The sequence below is a fragment of the Anarrhichthys ocellatus genome, unplaced genomic scaffold (genome assembly GCF_004355925.1).
Source record: "Anarrhichthys ocellatus isolate YVR2014 unplaced genomic scaffold, GSC_Weel_1.0 scaffold40, whole genome shotgun sequence".
Taxonomy (NCBI): Eukaryota; Metazoa; Chordata; class Actinopteri; order Perciformes; family Anarhichadidae; genus Anarrhichthys; species Anarrhichthys ocellatus.
Genome location: NW_022280070.1, coordinates 2,322,010 through 2,348,691, shown reverse-complemented (window position 1 = coordinate 2,348,691; position 26,682 = coordinate 2,322,010). Strand labels below are relative to the sequence as shown.

The 26,682-nt window shown below is 43.4% G+C and overlaps 3 protein-coding genes across 3 annotated transcripts in view; 1 reads left to right on the top strand and 2 right to left on the bottom strand.

The window, feature by feature from the left end:
* ngfra (nerve growth factor receptor a (TNFR superfamily, member 16)) overlaps positions 1-2,512 on the bottom strand; it is a 27,648-nt gene extending 25,136 nt beyond the window's left edge. Inside the window, exon 1 of the mRNA XM_031867858.1 lies at positions 2,117-2,512. Within this exon, the coding sequence (XP_031723718.1) occupies positions 2,117-2,155 (39 nt within the window). The 5' untranslated portion in view covers positions 2,156-2,512. The remainder of the gene's footprint in view (positions 1-2,116) is intronic.
* Positions 2,513-17,489: 14,977 nt separating this feature from the next.
* LOC116394514 (GTPase IMAP family member 8) lies at positions 17,490-23,214 on the bottom strand. Its single transcript, XM_031867640.1, has 4 exons — positions 22,071-23,214; positions 21,026-21,736; positions 20,281-20,928; positions 17,490-19,033 (listed from the first exon to the last, which is right to left on the bottom strand). The coding sequence occupies exons 1-4, from the start codon at positions 22,789-22,791 to the stop codon at positions 18,300-18,302; spliced, it is 2,814 nt and encodes a 937-aa protein (XP_031723500.1). The 5' UTR covers positions 22,792-23,214; the 3' UTR covers positions 17,490-18,299.
* Positions 23,215-25,236: 2,022 nt separating this feature from the next.
* Positions 25,237-26,241, top strand: LOC116394744 (migration and invasion enhancer 1-like). The gene is made up of 4 exons (XM_031868033.1): positions 25,237-25,362; positions 25,550-25,647; positions 25,819-25,895; positions 26,127-26,241. The coding sequence occupies exons 1-4, from the start codon at positions 25,334-25,336 to the stop codon at positions 26,208-26,210; spliced, it is 288 nt and encodes a 95-aa protein (XP_031723893.1). The 5' UTR covers positions 25,237-25,333; the 3' UTR covers positions 26,211-26,241.
* Positions 26,242-26,682: the final 441 nt, after the last annotated feature.

The window sequence follows — 26,682 nt, the reverse complement described above, 5'->3', positions numbered from 1 at the left end:
GGGGCTGTGGTGTGGTCGCTTTGTGTGTTGTTTGGGGGGGGGGGGGGGGGGGGGGGGGCGGGACACCATAATGGGCGGGACTTCGCCTCTTGATTTGCATATCAATCACAGATGCACATGTTTACTTAACGCCTTACATGCCTGTACTGTAAATACACATGCATTCGCTGTATGTTTCCCTTTCCTCCTAAATCTTAAATCCATACATGGGTCAGTTTGCATTTCTTTATCCTGTCTAATCTGTTATCACTTCCTCCCTCTCCCTCCTCTCTTGTTGCATTTCCTCAGTCCTCTCTGATACAAATGCCACGCAGCTCTACTGGCAAAAGAATTGAGGCTTGTTCCACTGGTGTGTATGCAACAATGTTAAATAAAAGAATTCATATCCAGACGTTTTCGAACAAAGAAAATCATTATCCTGAAACACTTTCATGTCCTGTGGCTCTTATTATGTAACGAGCAAATGCTCATTTCCACTTAATTCACATTTGCTGAGACATCAGTTCAATCTTTCCTCTCTCTCTCTCTCTCTCTCTCTCTCTCTCTCTCTCTCTCTCTCTCTCATTCGTCCCTCTCTCTCTGCTGTCCCTGCTTTCATTCAGAAACAGATGTACTGAGCAGCCAGCAGCTCTCTCTCACTCTCCCACCTCTTGCGCAACATTTCCTCCCTTTCTGTCATCCCACTTTTTGCTCTCTAGGTGCATTTCTCCTCCTTGCCTTTACAACCCATCTCAGAATCTATTTGAATATATCATCAGGATTAAAGTCACGTTTTTTGTCTGCAAAAATGAACTCTGGCTACAGTCCAAAACCTCAAGAGGTTCCCTCTTGTATCTGCAGAGGAAGGATTCATGTCCCTAACTCCCTTTCCTGTGACATCTCCCTGGAATATCGCTCAGCGCAAACACAAATTAATGGAAAAATCAGCAGTAGATTGGTCCACCAGCAGCAGGAACATGCATCCACACTCAACAACAACAACGTACGGTGACCCAGCTGTTGATGTGGCTGGTTTGTACTCTCCCCAATTTCATGGTCAATTTGAGAGTTTATTTCTAAATTTAATTCGACCAAAGTGCAGCCGACCGTCGCCACCCTTTAAACCAGCTGTCATAACAGAGTGTCCCCTCACATCCAGGGCTGTTCACATGATGACTGAGCTGCACAGCCCAATTAGACCAGCTGCTGTGGACATACCAGAGAGCCGGGAGGATGCGTCCTGTCTGCTCTGTGCTCCGCCGTCTTCCCATAATCAACTTTGTTCACATAATCGGAGGAGCCTCATCTTTCATGTCAAAATCAGCCGAACAAGTAACGGCTCATGTCGGATGGGAATTTAATCAATCAATTTACTCTCCATGAGCTGCAGCGTCTATCTCTTATTTTAACATCCCAGATTTATCATTAAAAAAATTAGAAGTAAATTACGTGGTCTCATTAATGCTGTTGAAAGTCTGGCTGCAGGCGCCTGTCAGCAGACTGCTCCTGGATGTCTGGATGCTTTCCAATGTGAAGCAGAAATCTAGATTTTCCAGAAACGAATCCCAGCAGGGATGTCTAACTTTTCCTCCCTGGATGAAAACCAAGAGGAAGGTGTGCGTGGATGTGTGGAGCTGGAGGGGGAAATAATGTACCCTGGGCATAATATCACAAGCAAATCACTTGTTTAGCTGCATGCAGCACCTGCAGGTTTAACAGTAAAAAACGGCACATTGGTCCTTTAATAGGTTATGGCTTTTATAGAGGGAAACACCACATTGATGCAGTTCACATTCAAACCCTGTTCAGAATATCATAGAAATATCATAGACATCACAGGGGGGATAATAAACGCCTTGCAGAGCTCTGAAGTTAAGAAAAACTCGCTATAAAAAGGTCCAAGCAGGATTATTAAAGGAATATTATAGCAATGTCATAAAAGTCTCTATGGGATGTCCACGCAAATTAAGCACCACATTGGATGGAAATGTTTAAAAAAAAACATATCGCAAAGTGCATAAGGTCACCAGAAACTCCCCTACAGTCTGTCTACGGAGTTTCAAAAAAAATTAAAAAGTCAGCAATATACGAATATTTCGGCAAACGCGCTCTAGTTACTGCTGACTGGGCTACTTACCAAAGCGCACACGGTCACCAGCGATAAGGTAGTAGTCATCCTGCGTCGCCTGCTGGAGTCACACAGAAACGGGTGTTGAGCAGAGAAGGCAGCGCTATGTGGAGGAGGAGAGCCGCTCAGCAGGAGTGCTCATTTTATTTCCAGCGACAGCGGGTTTTTATCAATGAGTCCGCACCATCACGAGTCAGTCCGGGACCCTGTGGACTGGAGTCAGATGCGGCTGTCGGTGTACCCCTCAGCACCACCACACAAGAAGAAGAAGAACAACAACAAGAAGAGGAGGTGGAGGAGGAGGAGACCGTCCTGTCCGGAGTGCTGCTGCAAGTGCAATGCGGAGGAGGAGAGAGGAGAGAAGAGACGTATACCCTCCAGCTTATTACCCTGATACTCCCGCAGTAAGACTATACAACCTGCTTCTCTCTCTCCCTCTCTCCCTCCCTCTCTCTCCCTCCCTCTCCCTCTCTCCCTCCCTCTCTCTCCCTCTCTCTCCCTCTCTCCCTCCCTCTCCCCCTCTCTAATCTCACGTGAGGTCCAACTGTAAGCAAAAGTGACTTAAAAATGATTTACATTTATTGTAAAGGACCAACATTAATGGCTGACACACTTTGCAGCATTACGAACGCTCCACTCATCTCTGAGCTGTTTTTCCACTTAATACCTTAATGCTACACAAACACAGCTCCATCAAAATTATATATTGACTGGTGCAGCACTTTTGGGATAAGCTGATCTGGGTCTTATCACCAAACCCAGTGGTTGACTCCACTAATGCTCTCGTGGCTGAAAAGGAGCACATCCCTGCATCCGATTACTTAACCGTTCCCCATGTGTGTAATAAGGGATCAGACCGTCCACATACTTTTGGCCACATCGTGTATCTACCACCTAATCTAACTGTGCTGAAGGCTGGAGTGGATTGCATTACCACGACGTGTGTTTCTAATAATTTGTTCTTCCCCAATTATGTTAATAAGAGAGGCAAACTAATTATAAAAAAATTAGAAACATCTTTCCATGTGACGCACTCCAAAACAAGACCGCCACGGAGCCCAGGAAACCTCGAGGTCTGCAGGGATAACAGGTGTTTCTAGTTTTCCTTTGATTCACTTTTGTTCTCCTCAAATCAGACGTTTTACAAAATCTCCCCGTTTTTGACTTAATGACTTTATAATCTGTGCAAAACAAACACGTGCGCGTCTTAATTAATTACTGAGCAACATCAAAGTCCGAACATATACTCATCAGTCAGTGTACAAGGTGCATTGTCATCATGTACCACAAGAGGGCGACTCAGCTGAGCTCAGATCAGCAGCAGCTTCACGAGGAAGGATGAGGTAGAAGTCACTTCACTGAGGGACTTGCGCTGTGAAAAGGCTTCATTTTAACGGATCTCAGGTTCCACGTTACCGAATCAAACCGCGACACAATTTAGCACCGAATGTATTTACAGTGGCCTCTATTAAACATGGCAATGTCCTGGGACTTAACTGTAAATCAGGGTTTATAGAAATATATTTCATTTCAAACATGACATTTATTTTTTTTTACATTTTATTATGATGATTTAGTACTATTCTTCTGTTTTCCATGACCGGCTGCAGTATTGAGCACTTCTGTTGAAGAGATGGATATAATAGTCTGACGCACTTTTTTTGGGGGAAATCTGCTGAACGTGTTGAGGTTTGAATCCATTAAGCGCTGCCTGCCTGCATCACAGATATTCTTTATTCATTTATTTATTTATTTATTTTTGTCAAGATGATACTAAATTCGGTGAGGCCACTCCAAAACCACTAATGCACGTCTAAGCATTAACTGTGTTTGATGCTCATCGAGGTACTTAGCCTTCACACCGAAGAGAAGACAAGTGTTGATGGATATCGATCCAAGACAATGTGACGATAAAGCAGCGGTAGTCACCAAAAAAGACTTAATCTGCGTCCAACCTTTCCCGATCTCCATCTTGTACAATCCTCCTGACTCTGCTACTTCCACCTTCTCCTCGCCGATCATCAGCTCAGGGGACAGAGAGGCTGAAGCAGCAGCAGCAGCAGCCACAGGGTGATTTGGTTACACTGTTGTAGATCCAAATGCTCTCCAATATTGATCAATTTTCCCACTTCCTACATCCTCCTTTGAGATCACCCCTGCAGCACCTCCGACTAACCCCCATTCTGATGACTCTGACAGCACGCTCCTCCATCAATACTTCTTTGATATTGTATTCACGAGCCAGTATTTATCGTGCATAATCACCACAGTCTGAGTAAAGCCGCTGTATCACTGCAGGTGAGCAGGTAGTCAATGATGAGCTCCTACTCATCTGTCAAATAAAGGCTAATAATTAACAATCACGGTCTCCATCCATGTTGTTGATATTGTTTGATCCTGACAACAGTGTAACAGAGATGTACTACAACTCCAGGCTGGAATGTATCCTCCCAACAGCCAGGAATAGAAAAATGTCCTCTGAATGCGAGCTCTATTAGTAGTGTTATGGATATATGGATATGTGCTGACAGGGGCCCTTGGTAGGATACATGTATTTTTCTCTGTACGTATCACATTTCCAGCCGTATGATTGGTCAGCGAAAGGAAATGTCACGTCAGTGTGCAAGGTCACTAATAATACACAATCTTGATGGAGATGACTCGCCGTTCGGCGGAAGTCGTCACGGTGAGCAACACGCGGAATTCACTGGAAGGCGGTTTTATTCGTTGCGTGGAAACATCTTTCCAGGCCTTTCTCGCAGCGGACATTTTGACTCGTCATAGTTGGGGAAAGCACAGGTGTGACTGATAACGACGGCTCTGTTCTAGTCAGGTGACGGTGAGCAAGCGCGCACACTACAGGAACCTGAAATCAAAGCGGCTCAATGGAGTTCAGCCATCATTGGCTTTGTTTTTTATATACAACTGTGCTTTTGCTACTGTAGACTGTACTGGTCAGAATGTCTTCAGAGAAAAGGGCTGCCAACTTTTTACATTTAAAGTACATTTCACAATCAGTAGTTACATGTTTTGGCTGCTGAAAATATCGAATAAATCAGTTTAAAGTTAAAAGCAAAATGTATGCAACAACATCAAACCAGTCAAGTCTTAGCCTCAAGTCTGGTCTAAAAGTAGGTCTTTAAGGCCCTGTCCACACGTGTACAGATCTTTTTGAAAAGTGATATTTTCTTTACGTTTTGGCCTTTTGTCCACACGTATACAGAGTTTTAGGCATGACATCATGAATTGAACCTCTGTTGTCGCTTTGTATAATCAGCAGGTGCCAGAAACAATAACAACTATTGCAGTTTCTTATCTTTATTTTTTAGGTCTGCTTAACATCTTAACTTAGTATTCTGTCAGATTTGTGACCAGGCAAATATTTCAACGCGTCCTCATACAAAGGTTTGTTTGATATCTTACAAAAGTGAGTCCTCATTTTTTTGTGAGTTTTCCTGCAAAAGGCATGTGTCAATTTCTGCTTGTTGTATACAGTCTTTTCAAAATAAACTTCCGTCTTCACAGGAAACTACTTAGTTCGGTTTAGGCGACGCAACTACTTGATTAGCTTTAATAATAGATCGTCGTTTAGGTTAGAATAACGACGAAAGTGCCGTAGTAGTGTGACAAATAAATCCACGTTGACTTCTCGTTTCACGTAGAACCGCGTTCAGTCAGTGTTTGTTTAGGCACAAAAACGACTTGGTTAGGTTGAGGGAAAGATCATGATTTGCTTTTAAGCAGTTCAATTTAGGAAAACATAGGATAGGAGACCTGTAAACACTTGTCATTTTATGGCATTTGCTAAATTGAAGACTAATCTCTAACTCTTTGCGACGGACAATAAATACAGTTATTCTGATTGTGGTAAAGATTCTTAAGAACATTGTTTGGGTTTTGCACTGCAGCACATTTGTTTTGAAAGGAAATAAAGACTGAGTTTAAAGGAATTACTTTCAGCTGTACGGGCCTTTGAAAGTATTCACATCCATGTTGAATGAACAGTGTAGAAATTGTAGGGCCTTATATACATACTCTATGTTTGGACAACAACTCATACACTGTCTACCAACTTAGGTGCAAACAGCCTCAAATTAGAGTTGAAAGTCTTGTATTAAATCACAGTCACTGTTTCACTTGTGTTCCAATATGTTCTGGGGTACGGTGCCAAAAACGACAGAAACTGTGCCACTTTCCAAAAACTGCCTGGAACGTACAGATTTATTGCCTGTTTTATTCGGCCCGGCTATCTCTGGTCTAGCCGAACTCAAACGTGAGAGAAGGGTAGAAGAAGATCTTTTTGTCCGTGCATCCTGACTGCAGGAGTGAAACAGCCAATGTCCAGGGTACCACCGCATTGTTGAACTCGTGGCTCGCGATCTAAAGGCAACCGGTGAAGTACTGAAACTGGAGGAATGCATTTCTTCTCTTTAATGCAGCACTTGGTGGATGTAAAATGCAGATGTTGTACATGCTTAGACAGAGATAAGACTCCAGTGTGACCCTGGTGTGATGTTACAACAGCGCAGTGATTTCTTATCTTGGTGCTGTGTTGTGGTGACAGATTGGGGGCAGATATAAGAGTTGGATGGCCACTGTATGAAGTTCTGGCCCAGCATGTATTTAGGGAGCTGCACAGGGGGGAGGCGTATCGAGTCCAGAGGGTGGACGCCATATGTTTTTAACACTCTGCCAAGAAGGGGATAGGACAGCACCTGTGGCTGGTTACACATCTAAAAACACGAGTTATAGTTCCCACTCAAAACAAAGGAGGAGATGCATTCACCCTTCACAAATCATTTGCAAATCTAAAAACCACAAAAGGTACACGCTGAAGGCTGGAGTCGAGCCAGTGCTGCAGGGGGAACGTACACTTTTCTCCTGGCAGGCGGTCTTTACACTGTCATATTCATGGCTTAGGTTTTTTTTTTTCTCCTTGGTTAACTTTAACTCTGAAAGATTGCCCACGTCAAGAATGTTAAGCTCTGATATCAGAGGTTCAAAGAGAAGAATAAAAATGGATATTTAAGCAGATGATCCCATCAGACTCATTTAAACTGGCCTTGTTATAACAGCATTACAGGAACCAGAGAGCTTTTCTTACAGAAGGTTCCCCGTATATCATATTTATCTATGTAGAACAGATACAGTGAATGCCAATCAAACCTTTTCATTGCAACATTCCTGGTTCATTTTTTTACTCCCAGACTGGCTCAAGCTGTAATCAATGGCTTTGAATATTTGGCAAATTGGCGGTTTCTCCTTCCTGTGGCCGTCCTACAATCATCAACATTTCCTGCTGATGTATTTAGTCTGCCAGCACGTTTTCAGTCCGTGTTGCGTGTTTAAAGGCACATGAATGACCTTTCTTTTGAGCAGATAATCTTACCCTGAGCTGTGCTAAGTGAATTAGTGAGGCATGAATTGACTCCCCTGCTGATTAGTAGGTGAGTGATTATGACTTCCATTGTTTGGATCCTCTGAACAGGATTAACCCTCATTTTTCTTTGTTATTTTAATAAGGAGGGTGTGTTTCTTTGTTTGAGAAACAAACTGTCCCCCCCGGGTAATGTGCTGCACTGACTGAGCGTTTCTTTATTTTTACAAAGCCAAACTCTCTGAGTTCAAGAGAAATTTATTGGAAACAATGCTCTGCACAAAATCAAAGCAGTGAGTCAAAATTCAAGACTTTTCATCATGCATTCTTTATTCCTCTCATGTGTTGTTCTTGGATGTTCAAAGCCTTGTTTTTTTTCCAGCCACATACTTCCAATACAGTGAAGGAGCAGGAGAGCTGCAGCCAACAGCTCATGTGGGACGCCAAGTTGGAGGCAGCGAGACATCAGAAAGTTTAAAGTAGAATCACCAGCATAACAGTTTTACATAAATTACACGAAATTCCTGAGTGGATACCAAGAAATAAACAAGGAATAAATTAGGAGCTAAATGCTAATAAAGAAGCACCAAGTAGCTACTGATTTAATCTGAATTAAGGACGATTTAAGGTTATTAAGGTTACTTGGAGACAGACTGTAAAATACTGTATAATGAACAAGTGTACAGGATGAGTTCTGGATGAGCTGTGCTCTGCATATCATGATTACTTTTTTTCAGCCGTGCTTCTCTCCAGGAATGGTTCAGTCGCTTTTCATCTTGTACCTTAATTAGGTCAGAATTTAAATCCGTCCAATAGTTTGGTTTGTGAACAAACACCTAACCAACATCCCTGTCAGCCTCAGCACTTTGTGTTTGCTGCTAATTAGCACATGGCAACATGTGGATGTGGTCAACTAAGACGGTCGACATGGTAAACATTCCACCTGCTAAGCATCAGCAAGTTAGCATTATCATTGTGAGCATGTCTGCATGCTGACGTTAGCGTTCAGCTCAAAGCTCCCACAGTAACCAGCTCCAGACTCAGAGCTGTAGCATCTGCATGCATCATGGCTGTAGCCTCTGAACTTGTGTCACACACTCAGTAACAAGCACAAAACCCCTCCTGTCCCGTGGCGTATGTGGTCATTACTAAGACCACGGCTCATTTTCCAGCTTGATACAGTAAAATTGGTCCTTTTGGGCTGGAGCGAGCTCGTTAAAAATCTGGCTTTGATGATATTCAATATGTATCTCCAATCATGTGTTTTCCGTTGATTCCAGACAGAACAATAAAATACATGATAAAGCACAACTGCACACCAGATCTCCAGAGGTTATTCTTTAACCTCTCATCCTGCACCACATGTCTGGAAGTTGTTTTTTTATTTCCGTGTTATGTTGAGATGTACGTTTGTGGAAGAAAACAACACATTTTGCATCCAACTTGTAGAATATTTTGTTGTCATAAGATATGCAAATACTGTGAGAGAGATTAATCGAGTGTCTGGCCACCATAGTAACTGTAATAAGTAGACTAATAATACATTTTTGCTAGGCTATTCATTTCCTCCTCCTGGATAGCTACTCAGGCTTTACAATTGTATGGTATTATCAGTTGACATTTAAAGTGCTGGTCCTGCATGAGCAGCTTCATCAGAGTGCTGCTCATGACCCTGATCTACATGTGCAGGATGACCGTATCTTGTCAGAAACCCTATATTTCCTGACAGAGCGGGTGGATTCTCTGCAGACCCCAGAGGCTCGTGTTCCGCTCTCTCTCCGTGTCCCAGACAGCCACAGAGGTGCAGCGAAGCATCTGAGTCCAGCCTCAGTGTCGTTTTGCCCGACCCGACACATGCAGACGCTAAACACCGATCCTTCCATACCCGTACAGAACCAGACAGAGACATGCAGCTGGTGGTCGGAGCGTGCTTCGCCAACAGATCCCCTGCTGTCATGGTGTGTGTAGGCCGCTGCACCATGTTGTAAAAACATGTGACCCCCTCAGAGTCGATGACCCCGATGTAGCTGGGAACCAGAAGCTGAAAGGTGCAGAGGAAGAGCTACAAAGACAAGTCATTTTTTACTGACGCACTTGATGCAAAAAAAAGTGTAATTTCACAACTCATTTCATCTAATATTTGTTTTTTGAGTTATTTTTCTTAGTATAGGTGGAAAGTTTCTCTCAGGTGGGTGTGGCCAGTCATGATGCTTCTACTGCAGCTTTAGGAATTTAGAAACAAGTAAGACTGAATGGATCAGTTCGTCTGAAAGTAAAAAAATACATTTTCTCTCACACTCAAAGCCATGCCTATAATTTGAGTCTTTTCAAGTTGGTTAATAGCTGATCATTTTTATAAAAGCATTTTTTTTTTTTTGGATTACCCAGATAACCGATAAAAAACACAATGTGTACTGGCTCCTCAGAATAATCACAGACCTCGCTTTGAACACTTGAAACTACTTTCTGCCAAAGAAATAGTCTCCATGTTGACAGCGAGGTCTGTGGATTATCCAAGATATTTGTTCTGCAAAGAAAAAGCTCCTGTTGAGTTTTTCCAATTTCATTATTTTAATGCTTGGAGCGTCACAAAAACAAAAAAATCCAATTTACTTTTTTCACACCGTATTGACGTAGCAGCAGAAAGATATAGATCTCTCAAAACCTGGGAACATACAACAGAAACCATCTGTGTGAAGATAAAGGCTTCCGGTGATTGAATCAGGAGGGTGGATGGAAAAATATGTATTTTTGTAAATGAGCTTGTATATGCAGCTATTTATTTAACAAGAGAAACCCAAATAAACATAGGCGATTGACTCCTTTCCCAGTACCAGTAGATGAGTATTTTTTTTTCTGGTGGGTAACGTTCGTCGTCACTAACATCCTGGAAAACAGGAAACACTAACAAAGAGAGTTCTGATGAGTTTTATTTTGTTTCTGTCGAGTTTGAATGAAGCGTATTACGATGGTCGGCGTGGTCAAATTGCTGTTGTCTGACTGGAGTCTGGTGGCTTAGAGGAGAGTTTATTAATTGTATGTTTTGTACCTGAGTTAATTATAATAGTTGTCCAAATCCTTGATGATTTTATTTATCAAATATCCACTTTAACGTGCGCCACATAGCATCACGCTGGAAAAAGGGCAAAAATGTGCGAGTCCATCCAGGTGTCCAGTGGATGAGTTTTGATTGTAACCAGTAGACAGATGTTAGTGGGTGCTGTGGGTTTTCTGTCTAGTAAAAGAGCTTTATACACTGTAGGTAAACATACAGTCTGATAATCCCATCTTTTTTTTAAACTCATCTATTTAAATCTGCTTTTAACCTGTGATGCTAGTTACTGTATGTGTGTTTGTGTTGTTGCTTACTGTTATGTCATCTCTTTTGTTTCTATCGTAACTGCTTTTATTGTTTCTGTTTTTACCATGTAAAGCACCTTCGAGTACCTTAAAGCGCTATACAAATAAAATGTATTATTATTATCATTATTTATTTTCATATATACTGTATATACCAGAAGGGTTACTTGAAATGTGATTGTCATACTTTATTGTCTAATCATTTTGTTCCTTCTGAAGATGACAATAAGGATAAATTCGTGAAGTGGCTTTGAGAGCATCCTTTCTGCCAGTAAGTGAAGACACAGTTCCTCTATTCCTCACCTGCTCCTCTCTCTGCTGTGAAGCGAAGCGCCGCCTCAGATGAGCCACTGTAATCAAGAGAAGTAGTTCTTATCTGCTTTCTTATACCGGCTTTTCTCTCCGTCCTCTTCAGCTAACCACTATAATCATCCAAATGGAAGAGCCTGCTTCACTCAAGGTGACGGTGATGGAATAGTGATGGCGCTGGTGTGATTTTGAACCCTTGATATTTCCTGTTCTTTGAGTGCATCGAGCTCCTCGACAGATAAACGTGCGCTTTTCTCATCGTGCGTCATAAAAGCCGTTGTTGTGATGCACAAATTGTGATTCAAATATATTCAAATTTGAGAATGCAATTATATTCCCACTGTTTGCTCAAATAGAATAAATAGAGCATCTGCATAATACCCTGCAGCCGGAGACATTTACATTTCACTTTCCTTGCATACATTGTGTTGCACAGGCACGACGTCCTGGGATCAAAGGAGTTTAACGTCTGTGAATAAGGCAGGACATTGTTGTTTTAGGCTTCCTTTGGTCTGTATGAGCATCCTGAGATCATAAATGCCGCCGCTGTTTGACTTCTTAAGCACCTGGAGCATGGTGTTGTGGAAGGAGACAAGAGAGGAACGCACAGGAGGCAAGGAGAGAGAAGTCGAAACAAATGAAAAGAGGTGTTAAGAGCAGAGACCCAAAGAGATGGTAAAAAGGTGAGCTGTTGACTCAGAGCAACCCGAGGATGAGTATTGACAGCGGGGAGCAGAAAGGGGAGTAATACGATTAGCTGGTTGGATGGTATTGAATAGCAGTCGTAGATAACCGGATCCTCATCCTCTATCTTCCTCCGAGCATCCTTTACTTCCACAAACGGCTCAATAACATCAAATAATATTGAGTAATGAAGGCTTTAACTCAAATGCTTCATCACTTTTTGTAAATCCACGGGTGCATATCAGCATTTCCGTTACTTGATTGGAGTTGATCACTGCGTGCACCGTGTATAGTTAGAAGGTGCATTTGCGTATCATGTTTGTGTTGTGTTCCCGTCCCATCATGCTTTTCGTCTCAGTGGTAGCGATCAAAGGCCGTAACCTTGTTTGGGCCGGTGATGTTCACTCAACCAGCGTACATGGCTGGCTGCTAATGTCCTGGAAATCCTCACCACAGGCACAAGATATACCGTCTCTGTGTGTGTGTGTGTGTGTGTGTGTGTGTGTGTGTGTGTGTGTGTGTGTGTGTGCATGAATGTGTGCGTGGAGCGCGAACACGTGAGCCCATATATTAAAACATAATCGCCTCTTAAACATAAAATCTGTATTCATCGGCCTGTTTTTCTTTCTCGTTCCTGTTTTTTCCCTTTATCTCGTGTTCCAGTAAACGCCCTCACACATCTTTCTTTACTCAACATGCATCTCAGTAACCTTCTTAAAGGCCTTTATGTTGTTGCCATTCAAGCCACAGAGCTCAGGCTTCTCCACTCAGCCATACATTTCCTTCCTCGGGGGAAAAACAACGGCAGTTTCATATAGCTAGAGACGATTAAAGTCAGCCGTCCAAATATAATGTCAAAGATTGTCTCAACGGCAGAATGAATTTGTGCATCCTGCCATGTATAAAAGAGGCGCTATTAGCATGTTAATGTATCACTGCAAATAAACACATGCACATTCTAGCCAATAAAACAATGGTTCCCACCACTGTTTGGCTTGTGACCTTAACGACTGGAAAACACTCCTCTAAACACACTAAAAATCATTACAAAGCAAAGTTCTATATTATGTTTCGTGTTGTCCACTCATGCTGTGCTTTCCAGTTGTAATCCTGCACACAGATAGCGGACATGCTGTAAGAGCCCATATGTTTACATTCCGTGTGACATATATCTAATTTAAGTGCTTCTGACGTATCGCAGTGATAAAAACGCTGTGAGAGCATTCTGCCTCGTTGGCCGTCGTTGGGAGCTAAATGTCTGAAGGTGAGATCGACTTCAGGGTCAAACCACAAACTCTGTAAGCCTCCATTGATTTACAGGGGGCTCTCCTCTCATCCCTCTCTGTCATAGCTCTCATAATAGCCACTTGCGAAGCAGATGGCGTCTGCATTTTTAACATACAACTGTGTTGCTTTTCCTCTTTTGTGGTCTCCAGCCGTGGAGGTTAATGATTTAACGAGTGAGACCTTCTGAGAAACAGGAACATATTCAAACTGGAGCTGGAATTCACTCCTCTGGTGTGCAGTTATTTCCCTTAATTGTTTCCTGATCTTTGCCCTTGAGGTTTTCCCTGACCCGGCATTTCCTGACGGGGCTCAGTGGCAGACGTGGATTTTGGGAAGATGGAAGAGGTTCCTGTGTGTGTGTGTGTGTGTGTGTGTGTGTGGTTGGTTGGTGCTGGTCCAGTCCAGGTGCCAGCAAAGCCAAATGTACCTCATTTACTTCTGACACACACTTCTCCATCACCTCCACACTTGAAGCCTGGACTCATTCAGACTATTCCTGAAGCGTTCCAGCGAGATTGTTCCCACAGCATTTATGTGACGTTGTAATGGGTTCCCAACGAGGCCAGGAGCTCCCACATTACCGCCTGGTGTTTCCCCTTGATCGATACTAGTTTGGAGTCAGAGCTGAAGACCTCAGACTGAAACAAGGACGTGACATGGATTTAGCTGCTGTGAGACTGATTCATGATGATTTGACATGATCTACATCGATTTAAATTCATCCTTCTTTCCATCTATTCTCCATCCAAAGGTAGCACAGAAGTGTTTCTCCCTACATCTCCCATCCTGGAAGATCCAGAGGCTTTCTCAGTCCCCAAAGACTTCATTTGAAACTTTAAAGCGAAAACATTCAGGACTCAAGTCTCTTTTGATCTGCTGAACTCGTGAAACGGTAGAAACATGAATAAGACAGAAACAGGTGGTCTTTGTGTAGCTACAAATCCTGCATCATTAGTACTTTGTCCCAAAGTTTGGCTGAATTAAATGAACAGAATTTAACAAATAGCTTAACTGCTGTTTTCCTTTTGTGTTCAGCATGTTTCCAGGATTTACTGCAATGAAGCCGCTGTTACAAAACACACATTATGTAAATGTAACGTAGTTCCTAGTTGTTAAAAAAGCTTTTGATTGTCGATTTGGAAAGTTTAAATGAGACTTGATTTGGACGACCCCCAAAACACTTCAAGAAAAAGCTCTGGTTGGAAAGTGTTGTTGGTATAAATGTGAAATTGACACAACTGGCCTAGAGAGGAGGGTAATCTCACTCTTAAGTAGAATAATCCCTTGAATACTCTCCATGCCCACACTCCCAGGGCTTCACCAAAGCCTCACTCTGTTGTTTATCACAGCTTTGACCTAAATTAAGTTTCATCCTCAGTGATTGAGCCTAAACCTCCCAATAACTTGCGTCACATGACCCCAACCTGACACAGCTGTTTCTGTTCTGTACTCTTTGTTTTGGACTTTAAACTCTTGTGAAGCGATTGATGCATACTTTCTTTATGGGGTGGAAAGGGTAGAAAAGTTCAGTCCTCCCGCTGAGCTGCACTGGTGGACTCTGTACCGTGTCCCAGACATCATCCCCGGGGGGGACGTCATCGTATCAGAGCATGAAGGGGAAGTGGACGATTCCTTTACATCGGGTCTAAATCATCCCTTCTCCATCCATGCTCCCAGCCTCTGCCCGTCTCCTCAGACTGGTTTTCTTTTTTCCACCTGGAAAAATAGCAGTCAGTGAAACGTGATACAGAGCGATGGGTGGGGGGTCGCTGCTCTGCCCCGCTAATGGAGATGGATGTGGGCTCAGAATTGTCTCCCAAACAGCCTCCATGACGGAGAGAGAGAGAGAGGGAGAGGGAGAGATCCATTTCTCCTGCTCCTCCACGGCTGCAGAACTCCTTTAATGAATTGTTGATTTGAGAGGAGGGGAGACCTGCAGAGAGAATGGGATGGGAGACGGAGAAGACATGCGGGGGAGACAGAAAGAGAGAGAGCGGGTTGAGAGAAGATGAGCGGCTGGAGAATGGAGTGCAGGAATGAATGACATGTTGACAACGGAGGAAGATAGATGATAAGACAGCAGGGGGAGCGGACGGATTGAAGGAGTAATGATATTCAAAGAGGTATAATGCAGAGAGAGAAAGCCCCGAGATGGAGACTGACGGAGACAAATGGACCATGATTGCCTACAAATCACTCCGTTGCCATTATGCCGCCAGTAAGTCCATCCTCGAAAAATGCCGCCTTCCCTTTCCTGTACCCCCACGGTTGAGATTCCTCCTGTGTTTTACTATCACAGGTATCACAACAGTTTAGGGAGCTTTCGGGTGAAACAACGGGAACATCTGTCGTAGTAAAACAACACGGTGGATGATGAGAGGCAGGAAAAGACAACTTCACCTGTAGGGCAAGAGGTAAAGTACATCTAAAGCTGAACTACAAGGTGTTTTATCCAACAGTCACCGAGTGATAAGAGTGTCCAATCCCAAGCAAATAACATATTCAGTGTTTTTATTGAGTTGGGTAAAAGGGGTTAGTCATAATCATGACATAATTAACATGACATCTTGATCTTCATGGTCCCCAGAAGATGAGTTCTACTTTGATGACTGTTCCTCTAGCACCACCATGAGGTTGACATTTGTGAGTGAACTGATTTAAACAACTATTTAACGGTCCCCTGACTTTTCATCCAAACTCCTAAACAGCAGCGAGACAAACCTCGAGGCATCGTAGTTCAGGCAGATCGTGTGGTGACATGGCCTCACGTGATATCTGCTTATTGAGGTTAACATTCTTCCACAGGTTATCTCTCACTGCCTGCTGCAGCTTTAATAATAAAGGGAAACACAATGGGAGTGAACACATCAGATCTGGGCAGAGATACTTTAGCTGACAATACTAACCGGATGATTTCAGATATTTCACACATCCGGATCAGGAAACGAGATCACAACTACTCTAGCTCCATCATAAAATGGCCACCTGCCTCCTGGTGTTAGCGTACATTCGTATTCTGCCTTGACAGCAGAGGACGTTCACAGTGTTCATTCTGCCAGAGTCGTTCTAGCCTCTGCAGTGGTTTGTATTTATGTGTGTGACTCACTCGAAAGCTCTTGATAAATTCAGGAGGATGAAGAAAAAAGAAAAAACCTCAGAAGCCGCAACAGTTTTTTTCTGTTTTCGCAACAAAGAAAATGGTCGGCCGCATCGACTTCCTGTTTTTAACCACTGTTGGCTGTAAACTGGGAGAAGCACACATGTGGACTCTCCTGCGCAGACGAACGCGGTTTATTTCAACCATTCAAGGCTTTTGTGTTTGTGCAGGAAGCTGTGAAGCTGCAGGGAATCATTTGATAGGAAAGGTGAGATTTGGACACTCCTAGTACTTGTGGCCATGTAGTGTAACACTCAAGAGAAAGTTACAGGACCGAGATAAAAATGTTAAGATATAACTGACAATGAAAGGAATGGATGTGGCCTTTTGTTCTTCTGATATATAAAACACAACAATAACGATAACAATTTAATAATTAACAATATTTGGCATTGTAGGTCCCAGAAATAGCCAAAGACCGTTATAAAGTTTAGCTTGTCGACAGAATATAGGAATTATTATATAAATTTGGCAACACACTTCAAAAGTGTAGACGGAGTCGTGATAGTCACGTGGCGTCTGACTCTGTCTACACTTTTTAAGTTTTTCATCCTCAGTTACATTCACAGCCCCCATCACATACAAGAGGCTACTGTTTCCAGTAGTTTTAATGTGGTTAAAGAAACCACACCTTGGTCTTTAAATTAATAATCTCATTTTTGTTCCATTGTGTGTGTGTGCGCGTGCGTGCGTGCGTGTGTGTGTGTGTGTGCGTGTGTGTGTGTGTGTGTGTGTGTATGTGTGTGCATATGTGTGTGTATACTCTTTCCAGGTCTTCTTGGTAGAGAGGACGTCATGTGTCTCAGGCCCTTCATGCTTTGGCAGCACCTGATGTTCCACAACATCTTCCTGGCTCCAGGTTCTTCATGTATGTTCACAATCCACCCTTAATGTTGTAATTTTACTGTTATTATTTCATCACTTGCATGTCTGTATTGGAAGCAGGATTCCTCCTCTGTTTTTCGTCTCTTAAAGGTTTTGTTAGGGAGTCTGAGCCTAAAGAGGAAGTTGATGAGTAGGACAGAGGGTCTCATATGCTGCAGATTTTACCTGACTGGCCTGAGCGGAGCGCTGACCTCAACCCTATACAACACCTCTGGGATGAAGGGGTTGTGGTCCGCCAGACCTCATTGCTCTAATGCTTTTGAACTCAATGGGAGCAAATCCCCAACATCATGTGGAAAGCCTGAAACCAGAAGAATGGAGGTCAGCAGATGAATGTTTAATAACACATATGGAGTATTGTAAGTGCCCACTATACTTTTGGCCATATAGTGTATGTCTCTGATGTCCTCAGAGGATCAAAATGTCTGCGTAAAAAAAATGCCGGAAAAATATTACATATTCATATTATTTTTCAATTTCTATTTCTTTACAGTCTGGAATATGTCAATGATTAGCAACAACATTGATTTTGATGCATTTTATTTTTTTGTGCAGGGAACCATAAACGTAGCATGTATTTGCCCCAAAGGGCAAACATGATAAAATAGCTCAATAGTAAAAAAATACGATTTAAAGGACGGGGCTCTAGATTGACAGCCTGATATAACAGAATGCATGATTTTATACTGGGTTGTGGGATCAAACATTGTGTTTTTAATGGGGACATTTTGTCCTTAAGGGTGTGTATTTTGGCCACACAGTTTATTACAGGAGCTGAGACTGAACTTCCAAGTAAATCATTTTAAAAAAAAACTCACACCTTTGCCAAAATGTACGCTATATGATTCAACACAGCCGCAATGATAAAAAAATTAAATTAAAAAGCCCAAACTGTCCCTAGTGAGGCTGAGTACTGAAAGATTTGAGTACTTCTTTCATCACTGCTGAACATTTTATGTTTCAGCAGCCACATAACAACCTACTCTTGTGCAACAGCTCCCCCTGGTGGATGAATATAATAAATCAGGCAAACGTGTCATAACAGAATTGTAACTCCTTCAGTCAAATTCAAAATTTATTTTTTACTTCATAGAAAAACACATAGATCAATGTTGACGATATGAGATAACGATTTACTCCATCTTGGTATCAACATGATCATCGTCCTGTTTACTTTTTCCTCTGACTTCCTGTATGGCCCTCCAGCTGTTCTCCAGACTCCTCCTCAGTTCAGCCAGATCCATCCTGATCTCCTCAAGGAGCTCCAGCTTTGAAAGCTTCCTGTCGATGGATGAGAGTACCTCCTGCTGTCCGGCCTCCTCCTCAACGACAGCCTCCTGCTCTGCGGTGGGACGGACAGGTTCCTGAAATGACCCCATAGTTTGCTCCCAAATCATCTCAAAGTACGAGTCAATGAAGGCTTCCAGCTCCTCCAGGCTGCTGTCGTCCCACTGGTCGATCAGCGCCTGCAGACCTCCGGCCTCACTGAGCCTCCTGAGAGTCCGCCCTCTCAGCGCGCGCTGGCAGAGCGAATGCACGCCGAGGCCATTTTCCTCCACAACTATCCCGTGTTGTGTTTGAGGCACAACCAGAAGCACTGTTGGATGTGTGGACGAGAACGGACGGCGTGCACCGTTCAGTCTCAGGTGAAGATCATCAGTCGGGAGCCAGACGGGCAGATTCACGGTCCACCTGGGTGCTGCTTCACCAGAGAGCATAGAGGCTAAACAGGACAGGAAGCGGTCTCTCTCCAGGATGTTGAGTCCAGTCCGTGCTGTTCTTCCTGCTGGTAGTGCCACTATCTGACTTCCAGGGCCTCCTGAGCGGTTTAGAGATGTTTGAGTGGTGGGATTGGCTGATGCAGTCACTGTAAAGGAGATAATAAAGGCAGATGGATTTCATGTGAGCTGTAAAAATTCCAACAAATTCTTTAATAACCGTCTCCACCCATCCTAAGATATAAATCTGCTTATCTCCCTGTTACAGATACTACCTCACTGTTAACACCTCAAACCAGTTTAGATGTCATCCCTCCCCGCGTTACACCTGATATGACTTTTCTTATTATAGATTTTTGTATGCGTTGCTTCCTCATATGCTGTTTTGCATAATGCGTATTCTTTCATACTTTGCAGGACATGACTACATGTTTAATAGGCTGCTTCTTTTTTTTTTATTTAGCCTTCCCGTTCTTAATTTTGATAAACGTTTTTTTAAATATGTGTTGTATTTTATTTATAGTAAATGTTATTTATAGTCATATTTTTATTTATTTAACCTCACATTTAATACATTCAAAAATTGTATCCTGGCACAATACACATTTTGTCAGAACTCTTAATCTAAATTTGAGGGAACAAATGAAACAAATATTTGAGTGTTTGTTTTAAAAAGGGCTTAAAGAGACACAGAGGGTGAATGCAGGTCGATTCAAAACACAGTGAGATGAAAATAATGTGTTACGTGATCATTAAAACATGTGAACATGCCCTAGTGGAAACCCGAAATACAAGAATGAACCTCAAAACGAGCACAACGTGTCCTCTTTAAGTCACGTCTACTTGTGACCCATCGTCAACAGCATATATCTATTACAGGTTAACATAATAATACGTGGGGGGGGGGCATCTCTGTCCCTCCCTTCAGCCCCGTGGATTGCCATTCTCCCTCCATCCTCATGGCCGCAGACTCTCCCACCTGTCACCAGCTCACCTGTTCAGGCCCACTCCTTCCCTGCCAGATTGTCAGTGTTGTCTATGCCTTTGTGTTGCAGCCATGTGGACATGTTGTACCTGATTCTGTTCCAGTTCCTGCTGTGTTGTGACCAGTTCCGGCTCACCGGTGTGAGTGTTCAGACTGCCTTCCTGCTGCCAACCTGTAAGTCTGATCTTGACGTTTACCTCAAGTAAATTTCTCTTATAAACCTGAGTCCTCCTCCAGTTTCCAGACTTCCCCAGTGGTAACAAAACTAGTGACATTTATAATCGATCATGTTCTTATTTCTGTCCTGTTAATTGTCTCATTGTAACCAAACAATTACAAACAACAATCCTGAGTAAACTGCCTCAATCTATCGCGGGGGGAAAGAAACATCAGTGCATCATATTTACTTACGGTCATGGGACAGCTGATGCCTGCACCTCGTGATCATCTTTAGATCTTTTTCACACAGCGTCACATCTCGCAAAGAATCCCGTATCCACATGTGATCCCCTCTGTGAAGAATAGCCAGCCTGTCTTCAACCAGCGTCTCCTCGATCAGGTCGATGAGGTCGTTAACCTGAGCGCCCTCCCCCCGGTGTTTGTTATCCAAGACGTGATATCTGTTCCCGCACCTCTCCACGAGCCTCTGCAGCGGCTCCCCTTCACTCTCGATGCGCTGCTCGATGCTCGTGTCGCCCAGCCAATCGCCGTGGCTGAACAGGACCGCAGCTCTGCTCCACATCTGGCCTCCTCCCGCCTCCAGCTGTTTCTCCGTGGCCTCCGCGTGGTCAGCGTCGAAGGAGGAGCTCACGTTGACGACCAGGAGGATGACGCTGGACGCCGCGTGGAGGAGCTCAGAGGTCACGGAGAAGCAGCCCTGCGTGTCCAGCACTGCCACCGTCTTGCCGCTGATTGTGGCTCGTTTTTCGGAGCAGGAAGCGGTTTGGGTTTCTGTGTGGAAGCACTGTCTGCCCAGGATGGTGTCCGCACATGAGCTCTTACCTGTTTTCCTGCCGCCAATCAGCACTATTCTCAGTTCCGTAATAGGGTCGAGCTTCTCTGTCGGAAAAAGCAGTTTCACACATCAGACAAACTCTTTCTGGTTGAATTGTGTCCAAAAAATCTAAGCAGAAAAACACCATCTTAACTAACTCACCCAGCTGAGACCTCGCCGTCTTCCTTTGTTTCTCCTTCCTCATCAGTCTCTCCTTGGCTCTCTCCTCCTCTCCCCTCATCTCCCCCTCCAACTCTTCCACCACTTCCCTCTCTATTCCATGATGCCGGCAGCCGTTGCAGCCGGCCAACATTTCTTCAATCTTCCCAATCAGCTCTCGGACTTGAAACCCATCCCCTTTCGTTTTGTTGTTCAGGACGTGATACCTGTTGCCGCATCTCTCTACGAGCCACCGCAGAGGCTCTCCCTCGCTCTCGATGCACTGCTCGGTGGTCGTGCCCCCGAGCCAGTCCCCGAAACTGAACAGCACGATGACGCGACTCCAGATGTGTTCGCCGATCAGCCGGAGGTGCTCCTCCGCTGCCCTCCTGTAGGTTTCGGTGAAGGCTCTGTCCACACGGATCACCAGCAGGAAGACGTGAGGCCCCGGAGGGCAGAGGGACGAACCGAGCACCAGCTCCCTCCGGTCAAAGACGGGACTCTCGCCACAGAAGTAGTTCATCCACCAGCCCGGTGTGTCCACCACGGTCACCTGTCTCCCAAACACCACTCCTTTTCCAGCCAGACACCGGGACGTTCTCCTCGCTCGCTGGCCGCTCTCTCTGCTCAGGATTGTGTTCAGAGTGGAGCTTTTCCCAGAACCCTTCGCTCCCACCAACACAATCCGGAGATAACTTACGGGCCGCAAACTCTCTGAAAGAATGAAGCGGTTTTTTCAGACTTCTATGTTGAATCCATTTCTAGGTAGCAGCGGTTTAATGATTTGAAAGTGAAGAAACCGCTCGGTTACAGGAATAGTTCAACATTTGGGGAAATGCACTTGTTCTCTTTCTTGTAGAGCGTTAGATGATCAATACCACTCTCATATATGTCAGTTCAACATGAGTAAGTTAGCTTAGCTCAGCATAAAGTGTGTAAAATGTGCCAGTTTCCCAAAATGCATATTCCTTAAACAAAGCTTTTTGCTTCAAACGTTTTTTAGACTTTAACGTGTAACGAAACATTTCAAAGATAATGATGAACTCGCCTCTCATGAGAGATCTGTGTTTCTTCATTCTCACAAACCTCTGCCGAGCCCTCTCCTCCACTCTCCTCTTCTCCTCCGCAGTCGCCTGCAAAATGCTTTCCTGCATTTCGAACACTCCGTTTCCCGCGACAACTTTCTGTATCTTCTCCAGCAGCTCGGTGACTTCGGTGTCATCGCCCGAGATAAAGCTGTGACACCTCTGACCGCACTTCCCACTGAGCCAGCGGAGGGCCTCTCCCCCCCTCTGTACGAGCTCCTCGGCTCCTGTGCGTTTGGCCCCATCAGCAGAGGCGAAGACGACCATGCAGTGACTCCACACCCTCTCGCCCAGCAGGGCCACGTGCTCCTCCACGGCCCTCCGACGCTTCTCTGAGAAGCCCGAGCTCGCCTTGATTGTGATCAGAAATACATGCGGGCCTGGTGCGCACAGGGAGACGCTGCTTACGATCTCCCTCTTCACCAGCTCAGATGTATCCTGGGAGCTGAAGTCGCACCACCAGCCGGGAGTGTCCACCACCGTGAGCCACCGGCCGGCCACCGCAGCCAGTCTCCTGGAGCACGAGGTCCTCTCTTTGGTGACGAACTCCTCTTTGCCCAGGATTAAGTTCCCCACAGAGCTCTTTCCACAGTTTCTGCCACCGAGGAGGATAATCTTTAACTGTGATACACAGCCGCCATCCCCTGACACAGAAACAGAAATGAAAGCACAGAAAAGATTCATATTAAAGCTAAAATCAAATGGATTGATGGAGTCAATTAATCCATTTGTCACTTCACAGGAAGTTCAGCATTTTAAAGCAAAAAAAAGTCATCTTAATAAATTTGAATATTTGCTGGTTTCTTTCTCTTTTGTTAGTTAATTAAATAACTTTGAGTTTGAATATATTTGACTGAAAATTTAGCGCCAACTATTTTGATAATCGATCAATCACTTCACAGTCATTCTTTTCAAGCCTCTCAAATGTTTGCTGATTTTCTTTGTTTATTATGATAGTAAGTTAAATATCTTTCGAGTTCAAATCATTACATCTTAAATCATAACACACTTTGACAATGATATAGAAATGTCATTATTTCTAGGCTAATTGCTGAAATTAAAATGCACAAAAAATAATAAGACAATAGTCGAGATAAAAAAAAGTTCAAATAGATAAAATATTAAGAAGACATTTAAAATATGACACTTGTACCGACTACATAACTATTACAAAGTAGGAGTTGTTTAAAAATAAAAGTCAACCATGATAATGCATGTGATATAGTTATTATCAAGAACATCAAGAATTCAAACTTACATACTGACAGTCTGCTGGTTGCCATGTCACATTCTCTAAAGGCAGGACGACTTTAAAACAAACAGTTATTCTTATTTCACGTCCATGTTTCTGTGTTCTCTGTGAAAAATGTGGACAAAGCTTCCCATTGAAGGAGTGATACTGTCGCAGAAGTTTGTGTTTTATGTGTTTATGAGTCTGAAGGTTGTCTGTGATGAGTGATCAGTCACACATGCAGTGAACCACACCTCCCAGCAGCAGGTCGACAGTCCACAGAACAGAAACACAAGAGTCTGTGCAGCATTTATCATTTACCAAACCCAGACAGATAGTACAGGGTTCTGTACAATCACAGTGTTATCAAGTGAATTTACAATCATTGCAGGTGGAAAGAAATAATCAAGATACAGGACTGTAAATATAAGCAGGACTTAAAAACAGTCGTTCGTTCTGGTGAATAATGATAACTGAGCTTTTGCGAGATCCAATTTAATCACGTACTGTACTTATGTATCAATTTGAGGCATATCTTCTACTACCCTACAGTCCAAATGGAAATATTTGACTTCTATAGTTAAGATACTATTTACAGATTAGGATTTTACACAAAAAAACATAAAATAGGATTAGATGTTGTAGATTAAACCACCAGAATATCCAATAGTGTATAAAATAGTTCAATTTAGCTCTACCTCGACCAACCGCAAGAGTAAAACATGATATGCAATCCTGTAACAGTAACAGGGGCACATTTATCTGCATTAAAAGTACTTTTACTTTATTTATATATATTATTATTATATTTTATATAATTACATACTTTTGGGTTACATATTCGAAGCAAGAGTATTTTTACATTGTAGTATGGCTACCGTCTCTGAACTATGTCAGCTTAAATATGACATTTTTAAGCTGTTGTTTGTATATATTATGTTTCATATTTCAGTTAGCATTCGCTTTTGAGTCATGCATTGTTTTTGTATTGAGTGCAAATGATTCTTCTAATATGATACACATTTACATATCTGCATTTAAAATCCTACCGAAGTAATATTATAGACTATATATCAACAAAATGTACCACAAGTATCTAAGTAAATAAATGTCCCCTGTGACTGATATAATATCATATCTGACATTATTAGTTTGGTAACACGACAAGTTTCATTTCATGGGGTCTATAACAGTTGTTAGAATTAGTATCAGGAGTTAATCACACACAGTTATTTTCAGTAAACATGGCCGTCATTACGTGTATGGAGCCTCGACGCAAAACGATGTGTCATCGGTCACTATTAGACCACCGATAACGACAGTTTGCAAAACATCCTATCAGCCAATTAATCAGCCAGACACTGAGGCATTAACATATAGGCAGATTGTATCTGTTGTAGCTACTGGAGGTTCGAGCTAGTTTAGTCCAGTGGTTCCCAATTTAAGATTTGGGGCCCCTCCAGAGGGTCTCAAGATACATCTGAGGGCTCGGAGATGATTGATGAGGGAGGGAGGAAGAAAACGTTCTACTACAAACATTTATATTCATTTGTTTGCTGTGAAATAGGTGATTTTACCCTCATATGGCTCTCATAGACACCTGGAAGTTATCAAAAGGGCCTCAACTACAAATACATTTTATTTGTAAGGGATCACAAGCCAAAAAAGTCAGGAGCCACTTGATTCATTTTAACAATGTGTTGCATTTATAAGCTTATCGCGTGTTGTTTTCCTTATCTGAAACATTACTAGCAAATGCAGTAGAGTAAAAAGTACAATAAATACGTCTGAAGTGAAGCATTATCCTCAGCTGCTGTTACATTAAAAACCCCAGCATGAATTCCTTTACACTGTAAATTGAATCGCCTCCCTTTATTTGGTTCCGGGTTAAACCCCGCCCCGCCGCCCGGCTCCGTGTTACAAAAGCAGCGATCACGCCGGTCCATACACAGCTTTGTACCGTTGAGACAGCCAGCCGAGGAAAACACAGCAACAATGGGGTTGACAGTTAAAGTCGAATACTGGTAACTACATCTTTTATCACATCCCTTTCTTGTGTACGTTTTAAGCTAACCTGCGTCTGTTTGTGGCCGTTAATCCTCCCGAAGAGACGGCTATTACTACACATTAGCTATTAGCATCATTAGCTCACAGAAACAAGAGGTTTTCTGCTTTTAAAGTAACGTTGCGGTCGTTTCCCCCCCCTCGCAGCGGTAAGTGAGGTTATGAACCCCGCTATCGGGAGCTGTACAGCGTGGTCAAGCGTGACTTTCCCGATGCGGAGTTGTCTGGCTTCGTGGGAAGACAAGGCGAGTATATCTCATAACGTGATTTCAGCCGAGAGTGCAGGATAACTTAATGATGTCCATTTATTTGTGACTGATCACTATCTTTAATGTGAAGGCGCGCGTGTTATTCAGGGCAAAGCTCAATCCAAGGGGCGTGAAGGGTGACGTTCTTATTGCCTTGTCATGTTGCAGGCAGCTTTGAGATTGAACTCAACGGGCAGCTGATCTTCTCCAAGCTCGAGCTGGGGGGGTTCCCAAAAGAGGATGACGTGAGTAAACGTACAGGTTTAACAGACCCGTTCATGTAAATGTGCACGTAAGTACTGTACTTAAGTTCAGGTGAGAGCTTATTGTACTTTACTTGAGTGTTTTGTCAACTACACTATTAAATTCATCTGAAAGATTTGGTTTGAGGAGCTTGTTTTTAAAACGTTTTTTCAATGCTGTTAAATTACGATAATAACACTCTCTGCTGTTTATGTTTTTCTCTCCTGCCACAGGTCTTGGCTGAAATTCAGAAAGCCCACGATGGCAAACCTGTAATGAAGATCACCAAAAGCCGTGCACCCTGCGTCATCATGTAAACCCCCCCCCCCCCCGTCCTGCACCCCCAAAACACGCACTACCCCCCCCCCCCCTTAGCTGCCCCCCCCCCCCCCCAACCCTGCTGAAACCAGGCTGGGGTAGCTTCTGTCGCCAGACGTCTTGCTCCCCCTCTCTGTTCTTGTTGTGGTGCTCCAGGCTGTTAATGATTACTGTAGCCTAAAAGCTTAAAGGTTACAGTATGATGAATCCATTCCTGGAAGGGCCTTGTCATAGGAGCTGAGATGGGGAGAAGATGTCGCCGAAGGAATGAAGGGAGTTCACTCTTCCTGCACCCTCTTTGCCTCATATTTCTCTAACTGCCTAATTCTTTTGTTTGTTGCTGCTCTCGCATGCAGATACCGGTTTCCACAGAATGCAAGGGTCATGCAAAGTAGATGCCGTTATTTATTTATTTTTTTTTAAGGGAGCCTCTTGTTTCTGCCTCTGCACAGCTCTTTGATGAATAATCGG